Source organism: Acomys minous (assembly GCF_964271855.1).
Source record: "Acomys minous genome assembly, chromosome: 10".
Taxonomy (NCBI): Eukaryota; Metazoa; Chordata; class Mammalia; order Rodentia; family Muridae; genus Acomys; species Acomys minous.
The window spans coordinates 101,224,667-101,247,509 of NC_140491.1; the positions used below are offsets into that span (position 1 = coordinate 101,224,667).

The 22,843-nt window shown below is 37.7% G+C and overlaps 1 protein-coding gene across 5 annotated transcripts in view; it reads right to left on the reverse strand.

The window, feature by feature from the left end:
* Positions 1-22,843, reverse strand: part of LOC311606763 (sodium channel protein type 1 subunit alpha) — a 151,974-nt gene that overhangs the window by 22,798 nt on the left and 106,333 nt on the right. For 4 of the 5 annotated variants that reach the window (XM_084798169.1, XM_084798172.1, XM_084798171.1 and 1 more), the window contains 10 exons: positions 21,972-22,256; positions 20,694-21,074; positions 19,366-19,498; positions 18,365-18,603; positions 16,759-16,932; positions 15,316-15,672; positions 13,719-14,201; positions 4,969-5,089; positions 3,170-3,324; positions 636-809 (listed from right to left, as the gene is read on the reverse strand). In XM_084798169.1, the coding sequence (XP_084654295.1) occupies positions 636-809; positions 3,170-3,324; positions 4,969-5,089; positions 13,719-14,201; positions 15,316-15,672; positions 16,759-16,932; positions 18,365-18,603; positions 19,366-19,498; positions 20,694-21,074; positions 21,972-22,256 (2,502 nt within the window). The remainder of the gene's footprint in view (positions 1-635; positions 810-3,169; positions 3,325-4,968; positions 5,090-13,718; positions 14,202-15,315; positions 15,673-16,758; positions 16,933-18,364; positions 18,604-19,365; positions 19,499-20,693; positions 21,075-21,971; positions 22,257-22,843) is intronic. The other variant, XM_084798173.1, reaches the window with a different exon arrangement.

The following is a 22,843-nucleotide window of genomic DNA, read 5'->3' on the forward strand; positions in this document are numbered from 1 at the left end:
GACCGAGTGGCGTTATTACTTGTTTCAAGTAAATGGAATGTTGATTATTAATAACCAGAATTATTTATAAGGATTTTTGGTACATGAAGGACTTTTTGTAAATCTCATTTATATCAAGGAACATTTCCTCCCTGTCATGAAGTAAGCATGTCTTTCCCTGCCTTCTGCAATCTTATTTGTAATAGAGTTTAAAATCTCTGCGTAAAACTTTCCAGTGAAAAATTACATTAGTACTAGTAGTACTCACTATTTCTTTTGTTCATTGATTTTCTCTACTCATGGGGAAGAAAAACAATCAATGAATTGGTGGATATCCAAACTGGAGTCTGTCTGGTTCATAACATGGCAGAATAAACATCATAGCCTTTAAATGTCTTTTACATCACATACCTTATATATTACAATATGATTTTAAAAATTTGTTATTCATACTAGATCGTATATCCTGCCTTTAAATTAGTTAATAAGTTAGTCTGGAACTTCCATGGTCTATGCTATCATTTGGTGAGAGAGTTTAGGGCTGGGTAGCCTGTCTTGTGATCACAAAACAGTGGCCAGCGTTTCACCTTTTTAGAAGTAGGATACAGACAAGACAAACTTCCTCAAACAGAAGGCACACCATGGAAGATACCTACATCAACAATTAAGAAGTCCAGCCAGCACCATGCATTGGTGAAATATGTTTGATAGCCATAGGCCACCCATTTGAGAAGCATCTCCAGGATGAAGATGTAAGTGAACACCTTGTCAGCATACTCCAGCATGGTTTTGATCGTCTTTCTCTGATCAATGTATATGTCTTCGAAGGCCTAGAAAGAACACATTACACATTTTAGCTTTCAAATGCCACTAGAGTCATAAAGCTAGATGTTTATGATTATACTGCACATGGTGTTTCCTCGGGACTGGAGAGCAAAGTCACAGTGTTATTGTTGCTTGGTTACTCTTCGGGTCTTTTCGTTATAAACCAGGAGGAAAGGTATACTTTAGATAGCTTCTAAGACCAGAAAGGGGTCTTCATGACTTCACTCTTCCTGAAGTGAAATTATAATTTCATGAGTCAACTAGCTAGGCCAGGAAGTATTTCTTAACACCATATTGCATGGCAGCCATTGGGTTTCCTTTCTTTTCTTTCCATGCTTTGGGTGTGACTTAGTGGCTACAGCATTTTTTCTAAGGTATCTGAGATCAAGAGTTTGATCTTTAGTACCATGAGGAGAAAAAAAAATCTCATTATGTTTTTATGTTTTTTGCATAGGAAAGAAATTGAGTAATAAAAATGTTAGTTTTTAAAATTTGTATTAATTTATTCAGATTATAACTCAATTGCTGTCCCATCACTTGTATCCTCCCATTCCTCCCTCCCTCCCACTTTCATCCTATTTCCCTCCCATAGGTCTAAGACAGAGGGGGACCTCCTACCCCATTATACAGTCATAGGCTATCAAGTCTCATCTTGATAGCCTGCTTATTCTTTCTTTGAGTGCCACCAGGCCTCCCCACCAAGGGGAAGTGGTCAAATATGGAGCACCAGAGTTCATGTCAAAATCAGTCTCTACTCTCCATATAACTGTAGAGAATGTCCTGTCCATTGGGTAGATCAGAGTAGGGGTTCGATGTTTACTATTGTATTGTCCTTGGTTAGTGCAATAGTTTGAGCAAACTCCCCTGGGCCCTGATCCACTCATCATAGTGTTCTTCTTGTACGTTTCTAGGACCCTCTGGGTCCTTTTATTTCATCATCTCCTATATTGCTCTTGCCTAGAGTCTCAGTAGAATGTCCTCACATCTATCCCCATCTCCTGGTAAGTGAAGACTTTTGTGGGACATGCCTTTTGGGCTAGTGCCAAATTATAAGTGAGTATATACAATGTGAGTCAAAAATGTTAGTTTTTATAAAGCAGAAATTAGGATTTATCCACATACTATTCAATTTTATTAACTGCTTTTTTTTTGTTTTTGTTGATAATTTTACTTCTCTTCTCTTCTTTTCCTTTCTTTATCTTTCTCTCCTCTAGACAGGAATACTCTGTTTAACAGCTGTTTTTGTAGACCAGGCTGGCCTCTAACTCACAACGATCTATCTCTTTTTCATGAGTGCTAGAATTAAAGGTGTGCACCACCATGATTTGCAAACTTATTGCTGGTTCTTGTTTTTCTGTTTCTTTTTCAAGACAAGGTTTCTCTGTGTAAGCCCAGCTATCCTGGAATTAACTCTATAGGCCAGGCTGGCTTCGAACTCAGAGATCCACCTGCTTCTGGATCCAGAGTGCTAGGATTAAAGGTGTGTGCCACAATGGCTGCCTAACAATTTTACTTTTTAGCAGAGATAGTGTGACATTACTTAATAGGAATGTGATTTCATTTTTCAATTATATCCAACTATGTACTATTATAATATAAACCTCAGTGGATACTTTACCTGAAATATATATTTCTTTCAATGATGAAAGGATATTTTTCATCTAAAGTGATGTGTAGAAGACATTTATCCCATATCTACAGGAACATATATAACTGATTTTAAAACTTGTCAGTAATTGTGGCTTAAATATTTCCTTATAGCTAAAATTCTAAAATGCTATCAATATAGTGGTACATATGTAAATAATTTCCAGCTGAATTGAAATAGACTCTGATGAAATGAACACCTTCCTGTAAAGGGAATCCAGTCCTTAAAGAATTACTCAGGTCAAGTACCCACTGCTGATTGTTACCAGTAGCCTTTGTTTTCTGAGTCGCCCAAGAATAGTGAACCCATAAGAAAAGAGACAGAGAAGTGGTCGTCAATGACCTACTGTATGCCCACAAAGAGTTCATCAGAACTCAGAGTAAATAATCACAGTAATGGCACTGACATGAATGTTGCTGTGACTATCATAGTTATATTTAGTTAAGCAAAGAAAGAGCAATTTAAAATTCATTTCCTTTGTTTAGAATGGGCCAAGGTTTCTGAGCTGTTTCATAATGAGCAAACATTGATGAGTGATGAGAAATGTGTGTGCACACATAAAAGCAAACCCACAGAGGAAGTTACTTATTAACTAGAAAGGTGTAGTTATTTGAAGACTCATTGGCAACTAAGACAATTAAGCACAAAGGGTTAAAAGGCCACTGGTTGACATTTTCTATGTTGCTACGGTAGTACTTAGGGTTAATGTTCACTCACCAGGGCACCACTACTCAGGAGAATCATGAACACAATGAAGGTCTCGAACCAGTTGTGTTCAACTATTCGGAAGCACGTTCTCCGCAGGTTCCACCACTGTTTCCCTCTTCCTTCTTCCACACTGATTTGACAGCACTTGAATCTCCGTACGCAGCCTGCAAGCAGGAGGTTCCAATAGGAATAGAGAAGACAGCTCTGCTGCCTCCCAGCACACATGTCCTCAAGCCCAGTCTCAGCCTTCCACCATCAGTGCTTTCCCCTCATTTGCTGCAATCACACTTTAAGCTTAAAGTAACAAGTAGGAATTTATGAGCAGTGGCAGATCAATGGACACCAATGCACCATCTTCTTATCTCGCCTGTTCTTTCACACAATGTTGCCTTTAAAGAAAATACTTTGCAAATTACAAAGAGGGACAAGTAGGTTGCCTCCACTGTGTGAACTTCCTGCATTCTATTGAGGCTACTACTGTAGAAAAGAACTTCAAAATGAACTTAATAGCTGGACAGAAACTTTCCATCTTAAGAAGTGTGTAGAGTAGCAGTATAGATTTCCTCACCACATGGATACGCTCTGGTGCTCCAGAAAGGGTGAGCTTGGTTTTCTCAGAGTTCACTAACAGATGATTTGCACAGCCCTCATTTGATGTATCTTTGACTTCCTCACATTGCTTTTGTTTACTGATTCAAGCCGGTGTGTGATGGGCATCCCTAACTACCTGTCTGCACACTGTGGAAGAAAATTAAAAGGGAAAGTGCCTAAGCACTTCACTCTAAGTTTTTAATGAAAAGAGATAAACACAGGAACCCTGCTCCACAGGGGAAAAAAAAAAAAGAAAGGACAACAGGGAAAAGAGGATGGATATCAGAAGAAAATAGAGAAAGAAAAAGAAAGGGTAAGAACAGAAGAAGAAAGGATTGCAAGAAAGAGCTGAGGAACAGAGCAATAAAGAGGAGGGAGAGAAGAAAGGAAGGAAAACTGGCAGTAACACCAAAGGAAGAATGTTTTCTTAAGTGAACCATCAGGCGAATTAAGTGAGTATTCTTGTTAGAGTTGGTCAGCCAAACAAGAAACCTCCCGGTGGACATAGGAAGGTAGTTTTGAGAAAAGTTTAGAGTGATGATGTGTATAGTTTCTATAGGGGACAAAGACAGACTGATGGCATTCAGGCCTTTAAAGAAAAGAACAACAAATGGACAGTTGAAAACACAACTACCATTTTCCAAACTCAAGTCATAGTAAACACTAGCTATGTGAGCTAAGTCTCACACTTCTGCCTGTATGACAGCAGCCTCAACCAGCTACCATGCAGGGGCCAGGGATCCAGAGCACTGCGTATGTCCTCTTCTCGCAACACAAGTTAGGAATTGTGCTTTTCCAAACAACAACAACAACAACAACAACAACAACAACAACAACTGGCTTTAAATTTGGAATTCCCTTAATTTTCATGGCCAGAAAACTTACTATAAAGACCAATTCTCTTTGTGACCATTGGACAGATGTTTAAGGTGCAAACTTATTGTTAAACAAAACAAAACAAAACAAAACAAAAAACCACCATTCCTATTTTCTCTTTCATGATTTTGGACGGAATTAAAGTATTTTTCCCCAGCTCCATAATCTCTGCTATAGCACGGAAGGAAATGATGAGAACTTTAGATTCTTGTAACAGTCAAAATGGGCCCGTTACCAAGTTCTGTTGTATTTAAGCATCCCACTGTGGGTGGTCAAGAGTTGAAAAGGCCACCACCCAAGCTCTGCAGGTGAAGTGGGAGCAGGGACATTCTTATCTTTACCTTCAGTGAAGCAGGCTTCGGGCTCAAGGGTTTCTTCGGGTTCTATGACAGGTTGCTCCTCTGCGGGGGCCCCGATGTCCACTGTGCTTCCTTCCGAGGAACTACTGCTTTCATTGAGTTTCTGTGCATAAGATGGGCATAGAAAGCAAACCCCTTTACTTCAATGCCTTCATGAGTGGCATACAAAGAGGAGATTATTATTATTATGAACTTATTTTGCCTTTTTTCTTGGGGAAAGGTGATCTGTAAATTTAGAGCAACATGGAGATTCAGAAGCGGGCATGGGAGAACCACACTGTTGATTCCTTGGCACGGATTTTTGTATCTGATCAGACTGCTGTGTTGTGTTGGGATATTACAAATGACCTTCACTGTCAGGTAGTGAAGAAACTGCTTCCCATGAGTGAGGAAGGGGGATGGGTGTCATGATTTGTACGCGTGAGGAAGAAAGAGAGAGAGAGAGAGAGAGAGAGAGAGAGAGAGAGAGAGAGAGAGAGAGAGAATATGAAACTAAGAGAATGTCTACGTTAGAAGGAAATAAAAATCATTAAGTTATTTTGTGTATAAACATTTACATATGTCTCTTTAAAAGCTCTTACTTCTGAGCAATTGTGACCTGTCTGTTGCTTTTACTTACATGTATAATATTCATTGCTGGGTAGATAAGAAGACCAAAATTACTTATTACAAAAGTATTCATATTTTTATGTTCCATATATCCTTTGGAGAAAAGATGTCTTATAATGAGTAAAATATTACATCAATAAACAAATAACATTAGACTATTAAACAGGTTCAATTCCTGGAAAATATTTTAGAACCTAAAATATTGCAGAAATAATAGACCAATAAATGCATGGAAAAGTCAGCTTTCTCCTCAACGAGTGATGGGTTTTTGTTTTGTTTAGTTTTGTTTCTGATGCACGATGTTTACTTGGGAAGTGACAGAAGACAGAGGAAGTGGGACAGCAAGCCAGGTCTGTGGTTTTAGTCAGTGGGCTCCTGAGGTACCCAACCAAGGCTGGGTGTTTCTCCACCAACTCCCATCGCACTTGAGTAATACACTGAGTGTTCTCTTACTTCCGCCTTAAGGAGCCCATTCTCTCCATTAAAACGCTGTCCTGCTTCCCCGTTACCTCCTTCAATTCTTTTCTCAGAGGCCTGAAATCAACACATTAAAATGGAACACCCTTGACCCTGTACCTGGAGTTCCTAACACGCTTGTTCCGGTCTAGGAACTTGTAGTCTACACACATACTATTGGTATCCCATGACACTCGCTACGGTGTGTACTCATGTATCTCTCCCTACAAACCAGAGGACTAATGCCTGTTCAGCGAAGCACCCAAGCATCCGGAACAATGTCCGGAAAGCTAACCAAAGTAATGTGCGTCTGAGATTACCTCCCCTGTCAGAGTGCTTTCTGGGTAGTTTCCCTGGAGATCCTGTCAATGGCCCGCCCACCTCTCCGTTGTCCTGCCACTCATCTGTGTGGGCAGTTCCACATAGATGGAAGTAGATGCAGTCTCACTGTCTGAATGTACTCTCACGGAGCAGTGTTAGAGCGATAATCCAGAAGTAGCATACAAACAAGTAATATTTATACTAATATGCCATGTGAAGCTAATTAAACAGGAACGGCATTTCTCAGGCTTTGGTTCTCTTTTTGACTTCCCAGGAGACAAGGATGGCACAAACCACAGAAAATATCAACTTATTCCTAAGATAGGATCTGTCCCTGGGTAGTCTTTGTAAAGATGGAATGTTGCCTTTCAAATTCGGCTAAGAGTAATTAATGCATTTGATAATTTAGTCAAGAAAGATGCACTGAATACTTACAGTGTGTTACATACTTAGTGTTTATCGGCAGCCAAAACACCCATGACCCTATTTGGTATTTGAAATAGAGTATGATAGTTTTAAAACTATAGATTTATGTATACCCTAAAAAGCAACACACCACCTGCCCACTCAGCACATATTTTTAAATAATAAAATTTCAGCAGCATGCTAAGACTATTAAGAAGAATGTCATATATACAAAACAGATCTTCCTCTGTATTTGCTCAAAAGATGATGGCTTCTCCATCTGGGCCTGTATCCCAGTTACTGCCTTCCTACCTTTTAAATTTCTTGTGGAATAGAAAATTAGAGGTCATGGGGATCTGTGCTGGCACGAACAATCAGTCACAGTTCTGAGCACCCACCCTGAAGATTACCTCTGACACTATATGCAGGTTCTTCACTTAAAACTAATTTTAACTCTCCAATATTATGACGTTAGCATGTTTACTGCATTGAGCTCCTGGAGCTTTCACTGTTCAATGCAGGATAAAACACCAGGTAGATTTTTTAACTCTACATTTGGCCTGTACTTTCTTCGAATGACCTTATCTTTGATTCTACCACTTCTTCTGACTTGAAACTTATCCAAGGATAAATCATGCATTTGCTCATCTAAAAAAATGAATAGAGTGATTAGACAGTGGGCTTGAGTCACAATGGCCATCATCCGTCAGGATGTGGCCTTCTGGACACCCCTGCATCATTTCCTCAGTATCACTGGAATTTATCATTGGCTGTAAAGTGGTAGTTATAGACTGAGACTTGCCACTTCTGGTAAGTAAGTCATGTCATACCAATAGCATTTACTGGCATTATCAGTGTTGAAAGAAGTATTCCTTATTTTACAAAAGACTTTGTGAGTACCATTTTATCATCATCCAGTATTCTTCACTATATAAAAAAAGCATTCATGGAAGGGTAAGAGAACTGACTGGACAAGTAAAGGGTCTTTATCAATATTCATTAATTATGAGAAATCTTATCTCCACTTGTGAAAATTTTATGTGTGTCAGAGGGGCAGATGAAACAATTTGAATAACAAATTTAACTTGCTGAACATATAAGAGTGATCTGCTAGATCTCTAAGTATATTTTAGTCTTTATCAAGAATCACAATATCAGATATCATTTAAATAAAACCTCTCTTTTAGTGGTATTATTTTTTCAGTGACAAATGGAACAAATAGTTGTCAAGCAACTTGTTCTCAACCTCTTTGTAAGTGAGCTATTTTCCATTTAAAAGTTGCTCCATTAAATTATAAGGTGAATGATGCTAGCAAGAACATATACTTAAATTTTTATTTTTATTATGTTTGTTTAATTATTTTGTGTATGCATGCATGAGTGAATGTGTACATGTGTGTGTATGTGTGTGTGAGAGAGAGAGACAGAGAGAAAGAGAGAGAGAGAAAGAGAGAGAGAGTGTGTGTGTGTATGTGTGTGTACAGGTGCATGTGTGTCATAGCACACAAAAGGAAGTCAGAAGACAACTTAATGGAGCAAGTTTTTTCTTTCTACTTTCTGGGTCTCAGCAATCAATGTCAGATCTTTAGGCTAGGCTGCAAGTGTCCTTACTAATGGAAGCATCTTAATGCCTCATAACAGTTATTATTTCCTTGTACCAATGGTGTCACAGTATAACAATGACATTTATTAGTAAAATACTGGCAATAGCTAACTGTACTTCTTGCCAACCATAGCATCTTTTTTTTTTCCACCAGGACCACTGTTTTCACTGATACCTGTGAAGTGCTGACTTTTTATTCTGCCTTAAAAAAAAAAACCTAATGATTATTTATTTGATGGAATTAAGTACTACTTTTCTTGTCCTAAGGAAAAGATTTGTCACAAAAGCCCAGAAAGGCAAGCATGGTATGTAGTCACTTATAAGTGCGTACTATTCATAAAGTACAGGATAACCATGAAACAATCCACAGACACAAAGACGCCAAGGCTGGTCCAAGGAAGGATGCTTGAATCTCATTCAGAAGAGGAAATAAAATAGATATATGAAGATAGAAGGAGGGAATTGAGTGGAAGGGGGGGTGGAAAAGGTAATGGGTAACTGGGGTGGGGATCAGGGTTGTGGAAAGAACTAGGAGGGAGAATGGAAATTTGAGGGCAGAGGAATCTCTAGGACAAAGGAAGTTCCTGGGAGTCTATGGGTTTGGCCCTAGGTGAGACTCCTAGCAGCAAAGGTTAAAGAGCCTGAAGTCACCACCACCAGGGGAGACTTCCAGTGGAGGAAGGGGGACACCAACCCACTGTAACACGGTCAGGAGGTGTAGGGATAAAGATGGAGCAGAGATTGAGGGAATAGCAAGCCAATGACTAGCTCAACTTGGGACTCACCCCATGGTAGAGAGCCACTTCCTGACACTTCTAATGACATTCTGCTATGCTTGCAGCAGAAGCCTGGCTTAATGTCTTCTGAGAGGCTTCACCCAGCAGCTGATGGAAACGGATGCAGAGATACACAGCCAAACGAAAGGCCGAGCTCTGACAATATTATGGTAGAGTGGGAGGAAGAATAGAAGGAACTGATGGGATCAAGGAAGCCACAAAGCATGCAGAGTAAACTAACCTGGGCCTGTGCAATTAAAGAACGTGCATGGGCTGGACCTAGACCCCCTACACATATGTAGCAGCTGTGCAGTCTGGTCAACACGTGGGTCCCCAAACAACGGAAGTAGGGGCTGTCTCTGACTCCGTTGCCTGCCTTTGTATGTCTTTCCTGTAGCTGGGCTGCCTTGTCTGGCCTCAGTGGGAGAAGATTCTGCTACTACTTGAGATGTCAGGGTGGGTTGGTACCCCTTGGGAGGGTCCCCCCTTCTCTGATAAGAAGGAATGGGGGAGGGAGCATGAGGGTGGGACTGAGAGGAAAGGAGGGAGGGGGCTGGGATCAGGCTGTAAAGTGATAAAGTAAGTAAATAAAGAGGGGGAAAGGGGGAAAAAGAAAAAGACTTGTCTGAGAAAAGCCTTGAGTAAAAATTGCAAGTACCCAAAAGACATTATATTAATTTTTGACCCATTTTCAAAATGTCGTTTTGTGTAGAAGGCAAATAGACACCTACTTCAGTAAGATTTATTTATATTTATAGTCATGTTTCATATTTTGGCTTTTTTGATACTTACATAAAGTTTCACTCTTTTAAAGTATTTTAAAAGAATACACACAGGCTGACAGGGTTTTCGTTATTTGTAGATCAGCATTCTAATTGATAAAGATAATCTGAGCTTTACATTACTTTTATTTGTACCTTAATCTTGTGAGTTATTGAAACAATTCTTTGTTATGAGGCTATAACAGGACAAAGGGACAAAAACTAAAAAATAAAAACAAGATAAACATTGCTGTGTAACTGGAAACACACACCATGTTTACCAAAAGTTGGTTACATATAGGTCTGTCCTTCTTTAGTTGTTAGAGAGAATTCTGTCTTCTAATTTATATAAATTTCAGTTTAATTGACATGAGATCAGACAATCCTGTATAATGTCTGCAATTTTGAATTTGTTAAGCTTTACTTTGAGTGCCAATACACAGCTCATATTTTTAAGCACTTATGGATACTTGCAAATAACTCTAACATTAAAAATACAAATACTTAATAATAAGACAAATGTCAATTTAGAAAAAAATCTCATATTTCACTTCCATTATTATGTCATTAAGGATCTTATTGTCTTCATTTAATTTGTTACTCACATTTTAATCATAGAATAAATCATTGTATCAGCACTCTAAAGCAAGTGTATGTTTACAAATACAGTTTTTTAAATTGTTAAATTTAAAAGAATGAGTGCAGTTTTGATTGAGATAGCACTGCCACTCAAGTAAGGAGATGAGCTCTTGAGCTGCGAGGGAAGGGCTCACTTCAACTTTGCACACAAGACCTGTTTCAGGCAATGTTCTAGAGATACTAGGTAACAATGAAACCCACATGTTTTAAAACATGAATTTAGCTAACTTAAAATTTAGTGAGGTAGATTAGCTCTCCTTTTTTATGTTCTTAAATAGTTATTAACTTTTGCTTTGAATTTAAAGTATTGTTTCTCACTTTTGAGGTTAATAAACTACCTTAAGTCTATTTTATCACTTTTCGTGCTACTAGTCAATTTTCAATTTGTTAAATCTCAAATGGGCTAGTTAATTAGAGACTGGGTACATTTTTATACATGAACCCCAGGAGCTAAGTTATACACATCTCCTCTGATGTGTGGAATCCATATGTACTTGGCAGGCTTACTTCAGAGTTGAGATGAAGGAATGCAGAAGCCACACTGCATTTGAAATACCCACTTTTGTCTTGTCCTCTGGAGCATACCAAAATTACTCGCTACCTGCAGTGCTGAAAGTCAGGGCATTTTTCCTTCGTGTGGATTTATGATTTTGAAGATGTTCTCTAGTATGGAAAATAGTTTTGCCCTTCAAGACAAAACAACACAGAACATAGCAAGCAAACCATGCTTGCTGTTTCTTTGGGAGGAATCAATTAGATGGCTTGTTCTTGTGTTCAGCATTTGCTTCAAACATGGAATATTTTATTTTGAGACCCGGTTTATTATAAGGATCTTGTTTATGGATATTACTAGGGTTTAATTTTTAATAAGTGATCAAAATAAATCAATCTGGAATTTCATAATTGAAAGAGCATATAATGCACTGTTGTATGCACAGAGAGAGAGAGAGAGAGAGAGAGAGAGAGAGAGAGAGAGAGAGAGAGAGAGAGAGAGAGACAACAGAGTAGCATGCAAGGAACTTATCAATAAAATGATGTGTACTTATCTGTGAACAGCACATGACCCATTTCCAATCTTAACTGTCTGTCCCTGATGTGTACCTCACAGTTTTCTAGGTGATTCTTCATCTAACCCAATAGACAATACAGACATGCCACCACACTCCACAGCAACAAACATATGATTGTTAATATGTCACTGTATATATTCTGCCTTAGAAGATATTTCTAATGGACATTGTGCATATTAAAAGTAAATATAATCTCTATGAACCACATTCAACAAAGCAACCATGTAACATCGAAGAAAAAGACACTGTTGAGACAGTAGTTTTTACAAAGCAGCTGGGAACTTCAAAACCAGCCATTAGTCTCCCATCATGCCTGTTTGCCCAATGTCACTCTTCTCTACCCCAACCTCAAAATATAAAACCAGGGGTGTTTCAGCAATGTGCTTTGACTTTTTTCACAATAGGCAAAGTGCATTGACAAAATCTATTTTACTTTACTAAAAATGGTGTAACAAATTGGTTTTTAAACTCTAACTGGGCGATGGCTAGCAATCTAGAAGCACCACATCTCTAGTGTCTCTCTACCCTTCTAATATCTACAAATGTCAGCTCAGCTGTCTTCTAAGCTACAAGAACACGGAGAAAGAGAACTATCTCTATGGTTCTGTCGACGGTCATTGATGATGATGGTTATTTCGATTCCTGATTAATACAAACAGAAGGTGTACAATTATGAACTGTGTTAATTTTTTGGAGGAAAATTTCTTTATATGGATGACTTTGCAGTAAAATAGTTTACCTATTTCTATTCAGTACATAATAAGTAGTAGTTGCTATTCTTCATCAATTATTAAAAGTAGGCCTAAAGATTCAAGGATTTAAGATGAAGAGATCCATACTAAAAATAATTTATTTCATCAGATGTTTAGAAATAATTTTTTTAAATAGGATGTCTTATTGCTATAGTTACTTTTGAACATGGTCTCATGGGTTCCAATTTGCCTTGGAGCTCATTGGACAGCTGAGAGTTTGAATTTCTGATCTTTCTGTCTCGATCTACCCATTGATGCGATTATAGGTGTAAAGGACCTTGTCCATCTAGTATTTAGTTTTCATTTAACCTCTACAAGTTATTTCTACAACTTAAATAAAGTAACGTTCACAAAGAAACCCTTAAAAAATTCATTCAGCATGTTAAAAAAAAATACACCTCCCTTCCCACACTCCAAATCCATTTCTATGGACATTGTAGTTAGGATTTTGCCACTATTGTGCCTCTGTGCTATGGTCTTTCCCTTTATTTCACTACAAACCTCCAAACAATCTCAATGCAGTAATTTCTAGTTTTAATATCAACTCCTGCTTCTAAAAGTGGGAATTACACACATGACATTTGAATTTATAATACAAATAACCAGAGATATTATTCCCCATTTAATGGCATGCAGTTATATGAAAATTTACGATGTTAATGGTTATGTGGAAAAGTCTGTAGAAGGTGGCCATCTAAAACCTTAGGAGATGGCCCTCACCAGACACTGGCCCTGCAGTACCATGGTCCTGAATTGTCTGCTTTCCAGAAATGTAAATAAATAAATTTTGCTTGTATAAGCCATCCCATCCAGTTCATACCATGGGATTGTATGGTATGTATAGCCTACATAGAACTATAACATTATGCAACTTTAATGTGACTATTGGTATGGATCCCTTCTTTCTAATGTTCTTTTCTTTGCAGGGCCTGAGGTGATTAGCAGAAAAATATAAAAACTTATAGACAAAGGCTCTAGGCTCAAAGATGGGGTCCACCCTTCACTGGTTACATGCTCTTAAGCACCCAAAGCTATTTCTACTTTTTTTTTAACTAGAAAAGTTATAATAACATGTTTCTTCTCTGTTCATTATAAGGATTAAATTGCCATATCATGATGTTATTTTTTTCATTCACTAATCTTTAATAAGTATGAGAAAACTCACAATCAGTATATTATACTTTGATGTGTCATTCATCACCCTGGTGTTAAATCTTTCTCAATAAAATAATATTTGACATTATGTCAAAAAGGCTCTACACAACCATAAATACAGATAATATCATCCATATGTAAATATTTATATATAAACTTTACACTCCCAATTTATAGAATCTTACCTCTTTGCTTTCTTCTAGATCTGATTCACTGCTGAAGTCCTCTGTGTTTAAGTTCTCAAAGTCAGACTCTCCCACAGCGATGGGCACAGTCACAGTGAGGCTGGGATTGTTTATGAATGACATGTAATCACTCTCGTCAATGATATACTTTTCCACACTGCTGCCAGTCCCTATGCCACTTGTGGTTCCATTCACATCTCTCAGACAATCCAGATCTTTCACAATTTCTGTTGTGTGGTTAGATATACAATTGTCCTTTCTGTTGTTTAGATCATCAAGTGGCTTAATTTCATCTAAAATCTTCTGTTTCCTAACAAAGGATTGCTGAATAAACTCGTATATTTTTCTCTTCACATAAGCTATCCCCTTGTGCATCCTGTCCACAGCAATTTGTAGATTGTTCATTTCATTGTCATCATCAGTGGCTGCTAGGTTGTCTGCACTAAATGAGCTCAGAAGCAAGGCCAGAAAGAGGTTCAGGACCTGGAAAACAGACATAGACATGCATTCACCACAACACAAGGAAGAACATATGATCGTGTATTTCCTGAGGCGTGGAGGTGATCTAATGCTGTATGAGCAAAAGGCAGCACAGCAGGCATTAGAAGTCAGGTGGGCTAAGGTCAGAAGACAAGCTATACATCATGAGGTCCTGGGCCAACATCTATCCCTGGAAAAGTGTTAGGTTGCACTGGATTTGTGATAAGGCTTTATCTCTACATAACAAAAGGATTCTTACCATACACGAAATGAACAATTTGAATGAATTTAAGGTTACCATTATATTTAAAATTATATGAGTGAAAGGAAACATATTTACTGATATACAGTAACAATTTTAAACTTCAATCGTTAATATTTTCAATTACACATTTAAACATAATTTGGAGTTTCATGATAGTTTTATGTTATTGAGTGTTAACTGAGAAAAAATATGATCATGACCAAACTTAAGATTAAAAGCGTAAGTCCTCAAAATATGCACGGACCATTTTTGTCAACACTAAGCTATAGCAGAAACTCCCCCTCCCCCACAGACACAGCGTGTGTGTGTGTGTGTGTGTGTGTGTGTGTGTGTGTGTGTGTATCTGTGTGTGTGTATGTGTGTATAAATGTGTGTCAGATTTGTGAAAAATTTTGACAATTCTATTCAATTTACTAGATAAATGTGATGAAACGACAGACATAAAACGGAGTTGAGAAGCTGGGCAGTGGCGTTATATGTCTTTAATCTTAGCACTCAGGAGGCAGAGGCAGAGGCAGAGGCAGGGAGATCTCTGAATTCAGGGCCAGCCTGGTCTACACAGTGAATTCCAGGACATCCAGGGCTACATAGAGAAATCTTGTCTTGAAAAAAAACAAACAAAAAATTATGTTGAGAATAACATTTATAGATAATATTAGTGCACATACATTTTAAAATGTATTTCTACATTACCATAGCACATTGTAATACTATTCATTACCATATTGCAATTTTTTTTTGAGAATGAGCATATAGACATGTTTTAAGATCAGAGAGGCATGTAAAATTAGTGATCTTAAAATTTATTTTTGAATAACTCTTTTGAAATGCACATCTAACTTGGATACATACCACAAGGTTCCCAATCACCATGACCATCATGAAGACAGTAAGGCACATGGCCTGGCCAGCGACCTCCATGCAGTCCCACATGGTCTCTATCCACTCCCCACATAGCACACGGAACACGATCAGGAAGGAGTGGAAGAAGTCGTGCATGTGCCAGCGGGGGAGTTTGCAGTCACTAGCAATTTTGCAGACACAGTCTTTGTAACTTTTGCCAAACAGCTGCATGCCAACCACGGCAAAAATGAACACGATGATGGCCAGCACCAGAGTGAGGTTGCCCAACGCGCCGACAGAGTTGCCGATGATCTTAATTAGCATATTCAGAGTCGGCCAGGATTTTGCCAATTTGAACACTCGGAGCTAGAAAATGAGAATAAATGAATATACATTATTATGATCTTCACAATAATAACTACCTTGGGGCTGATGGAAGAACAAAAGGGTGCAGCTGAGTGACAGAACACCTCCCAAGTATACACACTTGATGTGAGGTCCATAGCTAGCACTACACATCCCTAAAGAAATTTCTTATGTTTTCTTGCTTTCACTTTCTCAGGTTCATGGCTAACATTTGGCTCCTCCTAGGGAGAATCTAGCATTGCCAGACTTTAATTGTGTGGATCTCTTTCCTGAAAGTGAAGTTTTATTTGCATATTGGAAACTATATTCTTTAATTTGCTTCTCTGAGATCACCTACCAAATTTTATAGTGTCATATTGATATCTGAATATAAATAATTTCTGACAAAGGATTAATTTGTCGAAAAGGTCCTAAGTGACGTCACATTGAGCCCTGATGTAAACAGGAAAACAATCTTTGGGGTAAAGATATAAATAAATGTACATGCATTGTAAACCTGGAATTTTTACTATAAGATTTCCTCAATCTTCAGGGGCATGCGTATGAATTAATATATATTATTAACAATCCTAAATAAGTTTCAGTTTTTGATGGAATAGATTTTCTAGAATCAGAATTACACACATACCTGTTATGTGAATATCATCCACTGCTACCAGGGGCGATTTACCCTTTAATATTATCATTAAAATATTGGTCATATCTATGAAACACCTTTTTGTCTGAAAATATTAATTGTACAAGTCACTAGAAAAAAATACTTTGTCAACTTTGCAACAGAAAAACATATTAGAGTTCACATGTCAGGGCTAGTGACAGCTCAGTGGTTAAATATGCTCTCAAGGTTCTGGGTTGTTACCCAGCACTTCAAAGTAATAGCTGATAATATTAGTAAAGTTTACATAAATATACTTTTTGAAGACATTTGAATTTTTAATACAAATATCCAGAGATATTATTCCCCATTTAAGGGCATGCAGTTATATGAAAATTTAAGATGTTAATGGTTATGTGGAAAAGTCTATAGAAGTGCTATAGAAGAAAATAAGTGAGGAAAACAATTATTATTGCTAGTGTCTTGTTTACCAGTCGAAATGAACGGAGAACTGATAATCCTTCTACATTGGCAAGGCCAAGTTCTACCAGGCTGAGTGTCACAATGAAACCATCAAAGATATTCCAGCCTTCTTGGAAATAATAGTAAGGGTCCATGGCAATGATTTTCAGGAACATTTCTGCTGTGAAGATTCCAGTGAAAACCTAAGATAAAAAAAGTACTCAAATTTTATCAGATAATGATAGTAATAACATTTTTTTAGGGCAAAAGTCTTATGCTACCTTTTTGTTACTAATCCAAGTACTACCCAACGTGTAGATGCAAGTTGATAGGGCTGTTTGCGTTAGTTTACTGTATTATCCTCATAAAAGCCCCAATAACCATTGCAGGTGAAGGAAACAATATCAAGGCATGTAAAATGCCCATCTATTTATCAGCTAACTAGTTTGAGCACCAAAGTAAAATTTTGATAATGTTCATTCCATTACATTAAGCTGCCTTTCTTCCCAGACCTCACATAACTTAGATAATGACAAGATTTTACCCATAAACAGTTTTACACAGAAGTTTATCCTTATTTCCTTCAAATCAGGTAGCAAATCAGATAGTATCTTGTGTTATAGTATTCCATCACTATCATTTTTATTGGTTGCATGCATTAAAAATATGTTCCCGGAGCTGGAGAGACAGCTCAGAGGCTATGAGCACTGACTGCCCTTCCAGAGGTACTGAGTTCAATTCCCAACACCCACATGGTGGCTCACAAACATCTATAATGTGATCTGATGCCCTCTTCTGGCCTGCAGGTATATATGCAGATAGAGCACTCATACATAAAATAAATAAATAAAATCTTAAAAAAAATATATTCCCATGATACAAATAGTAAGACTTAAAAATATAATTACATTATAGGGTATGCATACTTGCATTTTCTATATCAGCAAAAATCCTAAACCTCCTCCTAAATATTATATAAAATACATGCCATTCTTTAGATAGTTCTTCTTCCAAATAAAAAGTGAGGTTTCTAAGTTGAGTCATCTGGAAAAGGTTTTAATATTTTATGTTTTAAAGTAAAAAAGGAGACTATAAGAGGAAACTTTCACTAAAAATGGGCTTACTAATCATATTATATACAAAATGCACTAGGTACTTTCAATATTTCATGGTCTGTATCTAGAACAGATCTACAAAACAGAACATTTATTCCCTAGACCCTAGAAGGAGAGAAAAATGGAGACATTTTTGTGATGTTGATCGTTTCTGAAAGAACGCAGAAGGAAGAGAATTCACGGCCTTATTTGAACCATCTTGAGCTAGGATACAGTGATGCTATCATTTCAAGAAAAATATGGCCCTCAATTCTGAAACACTTCCCATTTTGAAACCTTTGAAAAGACCACTGTTAACCTTTTAATTATTATTATAGGTCTATGTCCTGTTTCTCAGTTCTTGCACAGACATTAAAGGCCGTTATTTTGCAAAAAGCAGTCCCTAGCCCACTGGATATAATTGCCTTAAGGGATGTAGGAATTGTGCTTGGAATCGTGAAAATGAGCTATTAAGTGTAGTAAACAGTTTCTCAAATAGAAAATCTGAAGACTGAATACGTTTACCTTCTAGGACGCTTACCAAGTTTCCTACTGTAAGCACATTATTGAAATGGTCCGTCATGGGGTAGTGCTCCATGGCCATGAAGAGGGTGTTTAATACAATGCAGATGGTGATGGCCAGGTCAACAAATGGGTCCATCACTACCAGGTTAACAATATGTTTCACTTTTAGCCAATATGGAGAACAGTCCCAAATTAAGAATATATTGGAAAATTTATACCAACATGGTGGACATTTTTGCCTGGATTCTTCTAGTTCTAGATTTAAAAAAGAAGAAGGAAGAATAGTAATTCATTACTTTCTAAGTATACATTTATTTTAGATTCCCTAATCATACTTTAAGTAGCAAAGACATTTCTGTTTGCTGCAAAGATAATTACTTGATAAAATGGTATAGATATCATAAAACATGTACATAGAGACAGGAAATAAATCTCTTTCTTTCTTTCTTTCTTTCTTTCTTTCTTTCTTTCTTTCTTTTTTGCACAGACATTGTTGCTTAACACTTGATCTCTAGTTCAATGATTGGCCATATAGACTAAATGTCTACAAATAATAGCAATGGGCAATGCACTCTGTAAAATTCTGTCTTACTGACAGGCTCCCAATTGTAAGATTTAAAACAAGCACTAATCTGATATAAAAAGTCATCCTTTAAATATGCTTTTATTTTGTGAAAGTGACTTGCTTTCCTCTCCAGTCTTACAATTGTTTTGGATCATGGTTAGAAGGAACCATGTTGCTGAAGTATGAAGCAAATTACAACAGAGGATTTCTCACTAACGGATTAGAAATCTCTAACAGTCCCCACATATTATTAAGACATTAAAAGTTCTGAGTACAGATCATTGAATTTAGTCATCAATACTCTCAGAATACATGACCATCCCTTTAATCGTAGGGCCGTTTCTTTTTCCTTTGTTCTTGGAACACAGTTGCTAACACATAATTAGAGATATTAGGCTCCAATAAGATCATGCAAACATGTTGAAATAATGATAGTGGGGTTTGTTACAAACCTTCTACTGTATTTGTTAAGATGCTGGCTATGCTCATTGCCCTTTGCCTCTGGGAAGGATCTTCTAGAAAGTCCATGGAAACATGAAAAGAACTTGACCTCCTTTTTCGCATCTCAGTTTCAGTGGTCGTTCCCTGTAAAGCAAACGCATAGCATTAAACAGTTAACTTGAGCAATATGGCGCACACACAAATGGAGACAGTGATTTTAATGAAACGCATGCATCGTGCATCTTCATATTTAATGGCCAATGGAGGGTACTGGTGACTTATTGTATCATTAACCTGGAATATTCAAACTGTCAGCCATGTGTAAATTTTGACCCCTTGATTTTATAATTCTATGAAATATGATGTGATCATCATAGTTGGTAAAGCTTGTAATAGACATATACGACTTATTTTCAATTAAACAACAAATTGACAAATCCTAATACTTTAAAAAATTATATATATGTTCAAGCCCTTTTTAACTTTTGAGAACGTAGCCATTTAATTTTAAGAAAATACCAAAGACCATAGCACATGTAGCTATCATCTCACTTTCTAGGCATAGAACATAAATTATCATTGCAATTATAAGGTACATGCTAAAAATCCATATATGTGATGGAGGGTCAACAGTTTCATCCAGGGTATCAAAGCAATAAGTCATCTAATTTACACTTAGTCATGCTTCATCATGCTGATATATGTGAGTGAAGAGTTTAAAAGGAAGCAGCCTTTGTTTAGGAAGTTCTTGTCTGAATGTACAGTCAGAAACACACAATGCTCCTTCATTATAGAGACAAATATTTTATCTGTATTAATAATTTATTGGTGTCTCTGTGTAGGTTGGTTTTGAGAATACCTATATCAGCATTTTTTTAGTAAGATAAATATGAACCCTGGAAATTTAGGTAATGATGAAGCTATCTATGCACAGTGTTTTTGAAACTCTGAACTAAAGCACAGATAAACTCAAGTCTGGTGAGAAGATTTACTATCCACCCTTTACACTTAGAAGCCATTCAGTTACTCTTGTAGTAGGGCATTAGAGGTGATGTCTTAGTTTCTAAATCCAGTATGGGCACATAGCAAATCATTCAAGGCAGTAGTTATTGTCCAATTAATCCTTAGCATAAACAGTAGGTAATGCATTCCGGTTTGTGCAGGGGAGTGCTGCGGCGCTAACATGTGGCCGGTTAGTCTATTAAAGGTGCCACAAGATGCAGATGCATTCTCAGCTCGACCAACCAGGGATCATTCTCAAGAGGTCCATTCTGTAGAAACACTGGCTGGTGCAGCAATCACGGGCCAGCCATGCCTGAACTATGTAAAACTTTCTTACATTGTCATCAGTAGCTGGCTTATCTATTATCACCTCTGGCAGAAGCTGTCCAACTGGCGACGTAGGAACTGAGGGTCCACCAACCAGGGAAACCACACCATTGCAATCCACCGTGCTGTGCATCTTCCCATTTGCTGGGAACACCGCCAGCATTCGGGACGACCTGCTGGTTTGACTCAGGTTACTGTTGCGGCGCTCTCCGTGTCTTTGGGGAACAAACAGTGAGTCTCTCCGGCTCTCATTATCCTCAAACGTGCTGTGCTCATCATCAGCAAAGTCATTCTCAGAACCCACATCCTTTGCTCGCCCTCGAAAGCTGAAAAGGCTGGTTCTGCTGTTGCGTCTTGGGGAAAACAGGGAACCGCGGATGCTCAACAGAGACTGAAAGTTTGAAACACATGACAGAAAGTAAAACCATATTAAAACAGCCCGTTGAAATAGTTTTGCAAGATTAAGTTGAAGGATATCTCATCATTTGTTACAGAACGTTGCACATTCCTTCTGGTTAATATAACTTACAGCTATTCTGATAAAATTAAATAGTTTTGTACAGCATGGTTTCCAACCATTGATATGAAATGGGGAGAGAAAGACCCAGCTGCCATCTCTCAAGTTTAAGCAGAAACGTCCTTAAAAACCGAAGAGACTTGATACCCTATGAGCATATAAAGGGGGAGGAAGTCCCCCTTCAGTCACAGTCATAGGGGAGGGGAGGGAGGGAGGAATGGGAGGATACAAGGAATGGGATAACCATTGACATGTAACATGAATAAATTAATAAAAGAAAATTAAAGAAAAAGAACCTTCTGTGGCTGCGTCTATACACAGTGAACATGGACAGCAAGGTGGCAACTGTTTATCATTCCTCTTTTCTTTCAGATAATTTCAACAATAGTTATGGGAAAAGAACTAACATAGTGCCATGAATAAACTGAAGGCACAATCCTGAGTAGCTATCCCTACTCTACATTTCCTTGACGTTGCTAGAAAAGCTGAAAGATTAGATGCCATTAGTTACAGACAATTACTATAAGGCACATTTAATACAAAAACTCAGTTCTCCTGACTTGCAACCCTGTACTATTTCAAAAGAATCTACGAGCAGTTTTGCATACACGTGGAGAACTTTCCCGTAACTCTTTGGAGGGAAAAAAAGTTTTAAACATAATGCAACTGCAGTCATTTCAGTTGATGGAAACCTTCCTATGTCTGTTTCAACTCTTCTCCCTTCAGCTGGCTCACTTAAGTCCATGCAGCAGAGAACTCAGCAGTGCATACCTGGTGTGGGGAAGAGTACCTCTTTTCATATGTCAGTCTGTTTCCTTCTATGGAGAAGCGAAACCCTTTCCTCCTGATGCTGTCTTCAGACTCTGATTTGTGGAAGTCGTCATCATCTTTCTCTTCCCCTCCAGACTGCTCTTTCTGTTTTCTCTTCTTCCTCCGATTCCGTCTTTCTTTAGCACTCTTTGAACTCAACTTGGAGGCTTCTGAAGAGCTATCTGAGAGCCTGCCTGCTGCACTGGGCTCTCTGGAATGTTCTGAAGCTGTGGCAGCTGCAGCCTGCTGTATAGAAGAAAAACTGTTTCAGTGTGGTGCAAGTGGTGACTGCTAAAATCTTTCTTTAAGTTGCTCAAATTTTGCATGCCATTTACAAAATGCCAGCTAACTGAAGTGCATATCATGTACAAAATGCTCTCCATGTGTGAGGGAAGATTTTTTTCTTTCTGTTGGCTAATAATGACTTTTAGAAATAATCTATTTCCCCCATAGTATCATTTATTAATTCTGTGTGATGGTACAAAGACCATATCTTCATAAGATTCATTGGCATCAAAGTGAATATAAAAAGAATTGTAGGACTCAATGTATTCTAAAAATTAGTATAGAACATTATTTTCATTTCTCTGAAAAAAAAACTTTAGTATAGAACATTATCTTCATTTCTCTGAAAAAAAAAAACTGGAATGTGGAAAAAAAAACTGAAGAGTTACTCAAGATCCTACCCAAAGTTAGAAATGAAATAGTGAGCTGAGGTCCTCTCTGGTTTCTGTGTTTCCACACATTATCAAAGTTATGAAAGGAATCTCAAGTTCTTCCTCACTCCTTCATGATGCTATTATCCATAAGAAGGAGAGAGAGAGAGCTGATAG